At 41.2% G+C, this 13,546-nt stretch overlaps 1 protein-coding gene across 1 annotated transcript in view; it reads left to right on the top strand.

Annotated features, from left to right (window-relative positions):
- The first annotated feature begins 9,690 nt into the window (after positions 1 to 9,690).
- map4l (microtubule associated protein 4 like) overlaps positions 9,691 to 13,546 on the top strand; it is a 53,921-nt gene continuing 50,065 nt past the window's right edge. Inside the window, exon 1 of the mRNA XM_061840157.1 lies at positions 9,691 to 9,870. Coding sequence (XP_061696141.1) covers positions 9,825 to 9,870 — 46 coding nt within the window. The 5' untranslated portion in view covers positions 9,691 to 9,824. The remainder of the gene's footprint in view (positions 9,871 to 13,546) is intronic.

Below are 13,546 nucleotides of genomic sequence, written 5' to 3'. Positions count from 1 at the left end.
TCATACGTGGATCTTTTGTTACGTTATGAGAGAGACCGATTACGTGGTCCGCCCCAAACTATTATTTTTTTTAGTAGCTGTATACACACCTACTTATTATTTGGAACCGACGAAGCTCTCGTCCTCTGCACCCATGCATTTTTCACAACGAACTGGGTCTCTTTCAAACTTATGATGGGTCATTCCATTCTCCCGAGTGTTCAAGCAATGTCCAGCAATGCAATGAGCCGGCATTTTGGCTAACACGAAGGAACAACGAGCTACCTTCCCGGAGTGAAAACTAATGGAAACAAATGAGTCCACGAGGGGGCGCTGTCCTTTAAGTAACTTCCTGCTTCTTCTCGAAAACAAATCCCTGAGAGGATTTTCATGGCGGGAGTTACAAAAAGCTGTATACATCAATATCATGTTTTGTGGTGAAAAAAACACATGGGACCATATTGGTTGTGGGTTTTTCCATTAATGATATACCAAAAACCATCCATTTCATGACAGGCCCACTTTAAAGAGAACCCTGAGACTATCACAGAGCAGGTGCATTTATACAGAGACTTGATTACACACAGGTGGATTCTGTTTATCATCATCAGTCAACATTGGATCATTCAGAGATCCTCACTGAACTTCTGGAGTGAATTTGCTGCACTGAAAGTGAAGGGGCCAGATAATATTGCACGACCCACTTTTCAGGTTTTTATTTGTTAAAAAAGTTGAAAATATCCAACAAATTTCATTCCACTTCATGATTGTATCCCACTTGTTGTTGATTCTTGACAAAAAAAATTAACATTTTATATCTTTATGTTTGAAGCCTGAAATGTGGCAAAAGGTTGAAAAGTTCAAGAGGGCCGAATATTTTCACAAGGAAATTTCCTTCTAGGTGAAGTTGTTAAAAAACTGTATTCTATATGAGCTAGTGTGGTGATGGTGTGAATGCAGTGGGAGAGTGTTCTCTATCAAGATAGCTTGTCATATTAGTCAGATTTCCAAAAAAAAAAAGCTGTATGTGAGAATTTCATTTTTTCAGTTTTAGGATTGACTTTGGCAACATGGTGGCAGAGCTGTAGAGCGTTGGCCTCACAGTTCTGAAGTCCAGTGTTCTATCCCGGTCCTGTCTGAGTGGAGTTTGCATGATCTCTCCGCGTGCCTGCGGGGTTTTCTCCAGACACTCTACAAACATCCATTCATTGGAGACTCTAAATTGCCCCAAGGTGTGATTGTGAGTGTAGATGATTGTTTTTGTCTGTGGCCTGCTCTTGGCTGGCAACCAGTTCACGGTGTTCACTGTCTACTGCCCGATGATAGCTAGGATTCGCTCCAGCATTCCCGTGACCCTTGTGAGGATAAGCGGCTAAGAAAATCGATATATGTTTATATATATATATATCATCCATGACAATTAACAACAATGTGTGTGGTTAGAGGGGCTGTAGGCACGGAATGGCAGCCACGCATATGTCAAACTGTCCCAGCGCAGCTCTGGCCACACAAGCAGCTTACCACCACCAGGCTGTGACTGAGGATTGACTGAATAATAACTGAATACTGTATGGAATTGTAAAGTGTCTTTGACTGTACAGAAAAGATCTAGATGTGTAATGCATTAATTGTTATTATTATGGCACTGGTTAACACACAAGCCACAGTTAGAGTTTCCTGAGAAAGATTCGCAAATACCAACCTATCTTGTTGTACACAATAGCTAATGCACACTCTCATAATAAAATTGAACCAGCTGGGCCAAGAATATGGAAGAAATGTAAGTAAAGAGCAAAGTTTCGCTTTATTTTCTACAATCTGCAGTTAAAAAGACCACCGTAAGGAATGGTGGTTTTTGTCTCCACTGTTGAGACCGTCAATGTGAAGTTTGAATGGTTTACCCAGGAAATCACCCATGCTTTGTACATCCCGATGGGTTGACTATCATGTCACTTGAGCTGAGCACACCTGTACTCGTGTAAAGTGTGTGAATGGTGATTAGAACTGGACAAATTAATTACTCCACCTAAAAAGTACAACATATTGACAGTGAAGCAGGTAAACTGCAATTCCTCTCTTGGAGAATTATTTCATACAGCTATTCAACATGCCATGTCATGCATAGGATTGTTTTATCATTTAAGAAAACAGTTCACAATTCAGTATAGCATGTAATAACTGGCTAAACAAATGCTTAATATTTAAAGTACATGTACTTTCACAAAATTATACTGTACATTTGTTGAAGTCAGACTGCTTGTTCAAATATTATGTGTGGGAATTTCCATTTTCACGTTTTTCTTTATTAATACAACGGTATTTACATTTCCATTAGATAGAAAGACAGAGAGGCATAACTGTGCCTTGTTTTGAGGTTGTGGACTGTCTGCCTGCAGAAAAGTTGTTTCTCTGTTTCTACCATGTGTATTTTGGATAGCTAGAACTATGTGCTGCCATTATTCATCAGATTAAAGGTTTCTTGCTATTTTGTCAAATATACCATTTCGGGACACACAAAATATTTGCAATTACCAGGTTACATTTCTTCTCTGCTTGTGCACCTTTCTCCTCAAATCGTGTTCAAAGAAATGATCTGTCTCAGGGCTTCTCATTTCCTCTTGATCTTGAGGAAGCTATTCCTGCTGAGGACATGTCGAAGACTGCATGTGCAATGATTCCTTTTAATTGACTTGACCGCTAATAGTGCTGTGTGACACAGTCTTTAGTTATTTGTTTTCGGTTTGAACTGGTGTGTATGAACTGCATTTTCACAGGACAGAAGAAACAGAGTGATTTTAACATCGGATTACAGAGTGAGGATGCAGCATCATCCATCCGCACTCCTTTTGTTTCTGCTTTGTGTGATCATTTGGATATAACTCAACACAATGGACACAGTTATTGTTCTTGTTAGACTTAATACTAGGAAACCTTTTTTGTTGGTTTTGTTTCTTTCCTTTTTAATCTTTCCTGTTCAGCGGCATGTTCACGCAACGTGGTAGAGCTGAACAATATCCCTTTTATGTTGGAAAGGTTTTGCTGTGTAACAGGGGAGTTTGAAATACTCCATCAGTTTGTGATTTCTTTTTAGTTTGTGATGTTTATTTATAAAGTTTAGCAGGATAGGGAAGGGATTGAGGACACGTACAAATGTCGCAGGACAGACAAGAGGACAAGGGGTAAAAATTAAGGAGTTGTGTTCTTATTTGTGGACAGCTGGTGAGGAAATGCAATTTACTAATACGACTAGATAAAAGAGGACAGGAAACAAGAGAATAGGACAGGATGGGAGGTCATAAGGAGAGTATCACTACTGATTTATGGAGTACTTACAGGATATACTGTTGTGTTTTCATAAGAATTGAGGAGGTTAATTAATTAATGGCTGGCAAAGTTTAGTATTTTTGTACTCTTCTTCTTCGTCTTTTCCTTTCGGCTTGTCCCGTTAGGGGTCTCCACAGCGTGTGATCTTTTTCCATCTAAGCCTATCTCCTGCATCTTCCTCTCTAACCCCAACTGCCCTCATGTCTTCCCTCACCACATCCATCAACCTTCTCTTTGGTCTTCCTCTTGCCCTTTTGCCTGGCAGCTCCAACCTCAGCACCCTTCTACCAATATACTCACTCTCTCGCCTCTGGACATGTCCAAACAATTGAAGTCTGCTCTCTCGAACCAAACATCTCCAAAACATCCAAGTTTGGCTGTCCCTCTCATTTCTAATCCAATCTGACCTGATGTTTCTTCAGTGCCACCGTCTCTAATCTGTACATCATGGCCGGCCTCACCACTGTTTTATAAACTTTGCCCTTCTGTCACATAACACACCAGACACCTTCCGCCAGCTGTTCCAACCTGCTTGGACCCATTTCTTCACTTCCTTACCACACTCACCATTGCTCTGGATTGTTGTCCCTAAATATTTGAAGTCATCCACCCTTGTTATCTCTTCTCCCTGTAGCCTCACACTTCGCCCTCCACCCCTCTCATTCACACACATATATTCTGTTTTACTTCAGCTGATCTTCATTCCTCTCCTTTCCAGTGCGTGCCTCCATCTTTTTAATTGTACCTCTGCATGCTCCCTGCTTTCACTGCATATCACAATATCATCTGCGAACATCATGGTCCAAGGGGATTCCCGTCTAACCTCATCTGTCAGCCTAGACACAATGTAGCTCCTTCTGACCTTCTCTGTACTTTTCCACTAGCATCCTCAAGGCAAATAATGCATCTGTGGGACTCTTTCTAGGGATGAAACCATACTGTTGCTTGCAGATACTTACTTCTGTCCCGAGTCGAGCCTCCCCTACTCTTTCCCATAACTTAATTGTGTGGCTCATTAACTTTATTCCTCTATAATTCCCACAGCTCTGAACATCGCCTTTGTTCTTAAAAATTGGAACTAGTACACTTTTCCTCCATTCGTCAGGCATCTTTTCGCCCAGTAGTATTCTGTTGAATAAGTTGGTCAAAAACTCCACAGCCATCTCTCTTCGATACCTCCACTGGTATGTCATCAGGACCAACTGCCTTTCTATTTTTCATCCTTTGTAGTGCCTTTCTAACTTCCGCATTAATAATCATTGCCACTTCCCGGTCCTTCACACTTGCCTCTTCTACTCTTCCTTCTCTCTCATTTTCTTCATTCACCAACTTCTCCATCCATCTCTATCCTTCATCACCCTTATCTGCTGTACATCCTTCCTATCCCTATCCCTCTGTCTGGCCAACCTGTAGAGATCCTTTTCTCCTTCTTTTGGGGCCAACCTGGTGTACATGTCATCATATGCCTCTTGTTTCGCCTTTGCCACCTCTACCTTTACCCTATGTCGCATCTCAATGTACTCCTTTCACCTCTCCTCAGTCCTCAGTGTCCCACTTCTTCTTCACCAATCTAAATCCTTGTATGATTTCCTATATTTTGGGGTTCCACCACCAAGTCTCCTTCTCCCCTTTCCTACCAGAAGACACACCAAGTACTCTCCTGCCTGTCTCTCTGATCACCTTGGCTGTAGTTGTCCAGTCTTCTGGGAGCTTCTCCCGTCCATTGAGAGCCTGTCTCACCTCTTTCCGAAAGGCCGTACAGCATTCTTCACTCGATCTGATACACTTTTCACCTCTAAGACATTCTTAGCCAGCTCTTCCTTTAAAATAATCCCTCCTCCATTTCTCTTCCCATCTACTCCGTGGTAGAATCATTTAAACCCTGCTCCTAAACTTCTAGCCTTACTACCTTTCCACCTGCTCTCTTGGATGCACAATATATCGATCTTTCCCCTTATTATCATGTCAACTAACTCCTGAGCTTTTCCTGTCATACTCCCAACATTATAAGTCCCTACACTCAGTTGTAGGCTCTGTGCATTCCTCTTCTTCTTCTGACGACGAATCCGGTTTCCTCCTCTTCTTTGTATTTTTGTACAAATGTATTTAAATATGTTAACCTTGTTTGTTGACAAAAAAAAGTGATCCTGTGGTTTTACACAGGCAGCACTTAGATGTACAGCAAGTTCGTTTCATTGGTGTTGGTTATTTTTTTTCACAATTTTAAATTTGACTTCTGCGGCTTGGAAAATGGAATGGAATTTTCTCCTTGGAGTGCATGAGAAGCGGACCCAATTTATTCTTTTGGCTCATGAGCATTCATTCATTCATTCATTCATTCATTCATCTTCCATTCCATTTATCCTAGGAAGGGTCGCGAGTGTGCTGGAGACTATCCCAGCTAACTTAGGGCGAGAGGCGGGGTACACCCTAAACTGGTCGGCAGCCAATCACAGGGCTCATAGGGCTCAAACACCCATTCACAATTTCATTCACACCTATGAGCAACTTTCAAGTCTTCAATTAATCTACGCTGCATGTTTTGGGGATGTGGGAGAAAACTGGAGTGGCCGGAGAAAACTCAGGCAGGCACGGGGAAAACATCTAGAGTCCACACTGGTGGGGCTGGGATTAAAATCTTGGTCCTCAGAATTGTGAGGCAAATGTTGTGCGAAACAGGCGCCCAATGTTGCACTGGAGCAAAATTTAATTTTTTTTTAAATCTTGGCAGTCCTTCCTGTATTTTAGCATTTGCTTTCTTTTACTCTTGTATCTCATATATTTCCCCCTTTCTGTGTCCTCTCCAACTTCATGATGTCTTCTGTTGGCAGCCCATATTCTCTGTGTCTCTGTCACAATGTAAAAATCACTGCATCTGCACTGCAGGGGTGGGGTGGGCAATTGAGGGTGTTGGTGTAGAGGGGAAGGCGTTGTCCGGGAGACATGGGAGGTGGTTGCCATAGCAACTAAGCCACTGTGCAAGCGAGGGATGGAGGAGTAGAGAAGGAGTGGACTGGGTGTGACAATCAGTGAGGTTGAAGATTAAAAATAGAAACACTGTGACAAGATCCCCAACACTCTACCCCTCCTACAGCCCCCCACCCTCTTTTCCGTTTTCCCAGCACAGGCAAGCAGGCAGCTGTAGCATCCTCTGGTCCTTTTGGCTTCCATGTCACCATCACCAGTCATAAATATCTGACCTTCAAAAAAAACCATTTCCAATGACCTCAATGAGTTTAAAAAAAAATGAAAATAAGAATGCTGGAAGTTAAAAAGGGGCACATTGATAAAACATTTACCCTTTAGACTATACTTTTACTTAAATTTATACCATTTATACCCCTTACAGAAACATGCTTAACTATAGAGATCATTTTCATCATAGTCAAATAATAGTCAAGACATCTGAAAAAAATGTTTTCCAAGTTAATATTTTTTATCCCCACTTGGTTTCATACGAGTAAATATCCCTTATGCTGAAACAGGCATGTTTGAAGTCCTATTTTCCAAAAATACTCATGGTTTAATTTTTGGGGGCAGAATAGTAAGAACAATCAAGAATTATCCATCAATTTTCTCCATTCATTTTCTGTACCGCTTATCCTCACTGGGGGAGCAGGGGTGCATGAGCCTATCCCAGCTATCTTCGGGCAAGTGGCGGGGTACCAGTGAACCAGTCACCAGCCCATCAGAGGGAACATATAAACAAACAACCATTTGCACTCACATTCACACCTACGGGCAATTTAGAGTTTTAAACACACCACATGTTTTGGGGAGTTGCGAGGAAACCAGAGTACCGAGAGAAAACCCATGCAGGCACAGGGAAAACATTTTAACTCCACACAAGTGAGGCCGCGGCACGGTGGATCGGCTGATAAAGCATTGGTCTCACAGTTCTGAGGACTCGGGTTCGATCCTGGCCCTGCCTGTGTGGATTTGGCATGTTCTTCCTGTGCTTGAGTGGGTTTTCTCCAGGCACTTCACTCTAAATTGCCCCTAGGTGTTACTGTTAGTGTGGCCGTTTGTCTCAATATACCCTGCGATTGGCTGGCAACCAGTTCAGGGTGTACCTTGCCTCCCGCCAATCAGAAAAAAAAAAAAAAAATCACACAAATTTCCTGGTTGTCCATTGCAAATGTAACAAGACTTAGTCAACTTTTATGGAAAAAATAATGAACAACTCACCTTAAATTTTGCTTCAGTTTTGTTGTTAGGAACCATTAACAAGGAAAATGGTAGTGGCACACTAACATATTCATCTTGCATCAGTACAGAGAAAAGTGTAAATACTAAAACCAAAAACAAGTTCATAGCAACTATCCAAGTTGCACAATTTACATATTACAGCTGAAATTCTGGCTATACAAGTGCATACATTATCCCAAGTACTATTTAAACCCATTAAACTCTTGTCTTTATAAAACTGTAACAACGGTAAAGAACACAATAGTTCACAAATGTGTGCATATTCATTCGTAAATCAGAAATAACACCATTTGTTTTGCTGTCTGGTATTGTGTGGATGCCACATCCTACCACTTGCCATTACAGATCCCTCTTATGTATTGCAACAACGCGTAGTAAGGCTCCTTCCAGTGGCATTATAATATCAAGCCATCTTGACGTTTGTAAAACAACCAACAAAGGGAACTCTACAGTTGGAGACATTCGGTGCAAATTTTCAAGAAAAAGCCATATTAACCATCCATCCATCCATTTTTTGTGCCGCTTATCCTCACGAGGGTCGCGGGGAGTGCTGGAGCCTATCCCAGCTCTCAACAGGCAGGAGGCAGGGTACACCCTGAACTGGTTGCCAACCAATCGCAAGGCACAAAGAAAAAAAAAACATTCGCACTCAAAATCACACAAAAGGGAAATTTAGAGTCTCCAATCAATTCATGTTTTTGGGATGTCAGAGGAAACTGGAGTTTCCCGGAGAAAACCCACTTAGGCACAGGGGGAACATCCAACCTTCACACAGGCTTGCCTGGGATTTGAACTCCGGTTCTCAAAACTGTGAGGCAAATGGTTTAACCAGTCTCTCCACTGTGGCACCACCCATAAATTAATCGTAGAAAAATCCTTTACATAAAAAAATCTCATTTGCATCGTCAGTCAACATGTTGTGAATCACGAGAGTTCATTAATTCAATTATTCATTCATTCATTGAGTTGCTTATCCTCACAAGGGTCACTTGAGCGCTAGAGGCTATCCCAGCTATCTTCAGGCAGGTGGCAGGTTACACCCTGAACTGGTTGAGAACCAATCGCGGGGCACATAGAGACAGACAACAGTCACTCATAGTCGCACAGAGGGGCAATTTAGAGTCTCCAATTAATGCATGTTATTTTAGGGGAGTAGGGGGGAACTGGAGTGAGAAAACTCACGCAGGCATGAGGATATGCACATATGCACATGCACAGAGGCGGGGGCCGCTATTTGAACTCCAGTCTTCATTTTGGGACAAATATTTTAAAGACATTTTGGCATTAAAAGTGGAAAATGTCACTGGATTGTTTTCAGAGAAAATTATTTCCTTTTCAAGTATAACAAATGCCAATAGTTGGATTATCTTCTGAAAAAGCATCTTTTAACCAGTTGATGAACAACCTAAATTAATTCAACAAATGTTGTTCTGCTACAGAGAAAATATATGGCAGTTTCTACTTAGACCTGTAATAATTTTTCAAATCCTGAACATTTTTTTTAATCTGTGGAGGAGCCCACACATAATGATAATCATCATGTATTTGACAGCGTTGGTAAGATTTTGTGTGGTGGGCAACAATAATCTCAACACAGCACCCCCCACACAAATATTTACTCATAATCACACCAAACCGAAGACAACATATTTTTGGATATGATAACAATCTTGAATGTGTGTGCCTGACGTTTACTGGAGTCAGAAGCCTTCTATAATGGTGATTCCTTTTAAAAAAAAAAAAAATACTCGCTATGGAATCCACTTTGATACAAACAAACAAAAACGACATTGTTTAAGACATGTTTGTTTCCCGATGCTTGGTTTTGTCCAGTAAGGTCAGTCCTTTTATTGGCTATATTCTGTTTCTCATCACAGTTCAATGAGTGCTGACTTGGAAGAAATGGGCTTTCTTCACACACATGAAGTGTTTTGGTCATCAATATTATAGGTCAAGTGTCGTCAAACAGATGATTTTTGGTGTATTATTAATGAAAAACCCACAGCCAATATGGTCCCATGTGTTTTTTCACCACAAAACTTGATTTTGACGTAAACAGCTTTTTGTAACTCCCGCCATGAAAATCCTCTCTAGGATTTGTTTTCGAGAAGAAGCAGGAAGTTACGTAAAGGACAGCGGCGCCCCTTAGTGGACTCGTTTGTTTCCATTAGGTTTACCTCCGGGAAGGTAGCTCGTTGTTCCTTCGTGTTCGCCAAAATGCCGACTCATTGCATTGCTGGACATTGCTTGAACACTCGGGAGAATGGAATGACCCATCATAAGTTTGAAAGAGACCCAGTTCGTTATGAAAAATGCACAGGTGCAGAGAACGAGAGCTTCGTGGGTTCCAAATAACAGGTAGGTGTGTATACAAAGCACCCTGTCTCGACTGTGACTGAAGGAGCACCGCTCGGCTCTCACGTAAGCCACACCGGCCGGCTGCGATGAGCCGCGATGCCTCATCTCCGCTCCGGGAGTGGATCGGACGGGATGTGGCTTGGGCGGGATCGGATATCATCTGAATATGTCTCGAAACAATAGTGTAATATTGCCCTGAGGGCTCGTAACAATAGTGTAATATTGCTTGGTAACTTCACTTGGTTGTGTGGTGTTGTCCTTTTCGAAAAGAACTTTGGTGTAAGAAAGGGCGTCGGAAAAATGCGAATATCTCTGTTGTTCGGCTTCCGTAGGAGTAGGCACTGCGCGTTTTCAATGGCGGAAGGTACGATGACGTCAAGGATAGATGACGCGACGAATATGGCGACCACTTGGATGTCGAGGGACACTCGATTGCGCAACTTTGTGCATGGATGACGCGCTCTCCGCTCACTTTTTTTTTCCGTATAGACATTGAAGGAAATACTGTTACATGCATTTTTCATTACAATATCTATTTTAGAATGTTTATAGGGATGACACCCGGGCTTTAAACATTAATTAATTAAGATTGTCAGCCCTGACCTTTCTCAAATGCTAAAATCAGAACAAAGCGACTCATAACAGGCCTCAGACCTAAGGATAATATTATAGGCTAATCTTAAAAATGGTACAGTAAGACTGTCTGGCATTTGACATGCATGGCCAGAAAGGGGGAAATCGTGATAAAAAAAGAAAGCCCGATAAGCATAATTACGCTAACAAAAACATCCAGTTTGTGCTTTGCTGAAGCGATCATCCCACATTCAGACAGCTCTTATTCGTCCTTCTAGTTGCCCCGCCGCCTATTATCTCATCCAACCACAAATCACCTACAGACACCTTCACTACCTTGCAGACAGAACAAGAATTCTTGTTAGAGTGTTGGTCGCAGGTTCGCTATAATACATAACTGCAATGCATTCACTCCTTTAAAACATTCATTTATGAAAATGAAACTGGGCTAGTTTCATGGCTAGTAACTTTTGCGGGATTATGCTTGCTGAACTGGTTGAATGCCATTTTAATTTCAATTAGAAAATACCCCATCAAGTCACACGGTCATGCCTATTAGCATTGTTAGTCTGCAATGATAAACAGATGTGATAATAAGAACTTTATTGACATGTTACACTAATTTGGGTTAAAAGAGTCAAAATCACAAGATCAAAAAGTTGAATATCAATGATACCAGAGTTGGTGAGCCTTTGTCAGATTTCAATTAGTTTGAATTTGTTTTTTGCGCATATTATTACCAGAAGGTAATTTATGAAATGGCCATCATCCAACCAGGTGCAGGAATCAAAACTAATGACAATCCACAGATGGCCCTTCACATCATCACAAGTTGTGTTACACAAGGCCCTGTTTGGCACTTTTTTTTTTTCTTGACATATTTAATTCAACTTAGCCAATAGCCATTCAAACATAACACACGCTATAAAGTATCACAAAAAGAAAACAAAAATTAATTTGCTGTATAGTAGTGCACTGAACTTCCCAACAGATGTTGGTTATTATGTAAAAATATGAATCCATCCATAATCTAAATCACTTATCTTCACAAGAGTTGTGGATATCTTCCAGACTATCTCATCTGACTTTGGGCGAGAGGTGGTATCTCTGTTGTCTGGTCAATGGAGGTCACTCGGGTGCCACCCCACCACTCATGGTGGTCACCAAATTGTTGACCTTTGCTCTAAACATAAATAAAATATTGTGAGCAAAATGACAAATACTCTAATAGGTCTCTGTATATATATTTTTAGATGAGCGGGATAATTGAATATGGTTAAAGTTAAGTTGTTTGCTCTTTACTTGTTTTGTATGATGTTTTTTTACAGATTTTGATGGATGTGATGTCAGCTCCGTGATGACAGTATTTAAAGACTCACGTTCGCCTGACAAGTCAGACTTAGTAAACGTAGTACACGTAGTAAAGACAATTTGAAAATTGAGGACATATTTAATAATCAAGTGAAATAACTTTAGACAACTTTTGTGACAATGTTCCAGAAGATTAGCAGAAACTCCTTGTGAAAAACTGTGAAGAGAGAGGAGAGGGAGACAGCTCAGACACCCTATTTGAAGGCCAATGCTTCATTCAACTTTGCTGCCTCTTTTTCCCAAAAGTCAGAAAATCGCCCTGCATGGATTAAGTTATCAGACTCAATTATATAGTCATATTTATATGTACAGTATGTATACTTATATAGGGAAGCAGGGAGACTGGAGTCCAGGATGCTCAAAATGTTATTTAATTTCCAAGAAGGCAAGCTAAACAAGGTCCTACAACTAATAACCAAAGTAACAAAGAAACACTTAAAACTAAACTGGAAACAAAACGGGGGCAGCACGGTGGAGCAGCTGTAAAGCATTGGCCTCACAGTTCTGAGGTTCAGGGTTTGATTCCAACCCCGCCTGTGTATGTGTAGGTATGATTGTGAGTGCAACTGTTGTCTGTCTCTATGTGCCCTGCGATTGGCTGGCGACCAGTTTAAGGTGTACTACCCCGTCTCCTGCCCAATGACAGCTAGGATAGGCTCCAGCACTCCCATGACCCTTGTGAGGATAAGCGGCAAAGAATATGGATGGATGGATGCATGGAAACAAAACATGACTGCTGACTAGGACATGGCACAGAGAAACAATGACACTGACAGGGACAAAGACAATGGACAAACAAGAACTGAAAAAAACAAGGAACAAAATGCAAACAGATTGACGAGACAATGAGGAACACCTGGACAAGACACAAGTGGCTAGAGCGAGCTGATTGGTTAAAACAAGGCAGAGAGTTAACGAGAACAGGTAGACACAATCAACCTAGCACTGAAGACATGAAACAAAAACAAAATGAAAACACAGCGACGAACAACGCTGTACACTTTCCCTTTCTATACTGTCAGGGAACACAGCTGCGCCAATTTTCTGCTCAAGTCTAAACTGTCATTTACACACCCTCGTGCCAGCTACGCACTGTGATTTACGGCCCGTGTTGTTTGGGTGGACGTGTTTGTGTGTTTATCAACGAATGCAGCATTTGATCACTTATGACTTGCAATGACAGATTATATTCGATTTAACATTTCACTCTGGAGTTGCATTATCAGATAGTGGATTAATGCTGGATTTCCAAACATTATGTTTTTACACATACGCTATGAGCACACTGCCTTGAGCTCATTTCCTGATTGGTTGTGTCACCTGAAATTTGCATTAGTATAAAGTTCTAATTTGCCAACAATTACAATCAGCATATGCATTTATTATATCCATTCCTCAGGAAGTCGAATTTTACCACCATCATTACCATTTTGTGAGTGGATCGGTGTTAATGTAGTCAACTGTGTGAATATAAAATGCAAATAGTACAAATTTAAGACAAGCAAAATAACATTAATGATGTCGATAAATTCGTATATATTCTCTTCTCCCCCTCCCATGTTGCCAATCAAGAGGGTGAACGACCTCATCACACTAGTCAGGATAATTGCAGTCTTCAGTGTTCTTGTGCAAATCTCCCCCCGTTTCTCTCAGTTTTTATCCACATGTGAAAGGCAGTTGTCAAATGCCATCTGAAAAGCGTTATAGCCATTGTTCTGTATGCAAGCATGGC

The sequence above is a fragment of the Syngnathoides biaculeatus genome, chromosome 13 (assembly GCF_019802595.1).
Source record: "Syngnathoides biaculeatus isolate LvHL_M chromosome 13, ASM1980259v1, whole genome shotgun sequence".
Lineage (NCBI taxonomy): Eukaryota > Metazoa > Chordata > Actinopteri > Syngnathiformes > Syngnathidae > Syngnathoides > Syngnathoides biaculeatus.
This window is presented reverse-complemented; position numbering and strand designations above follow the sequence as displayed.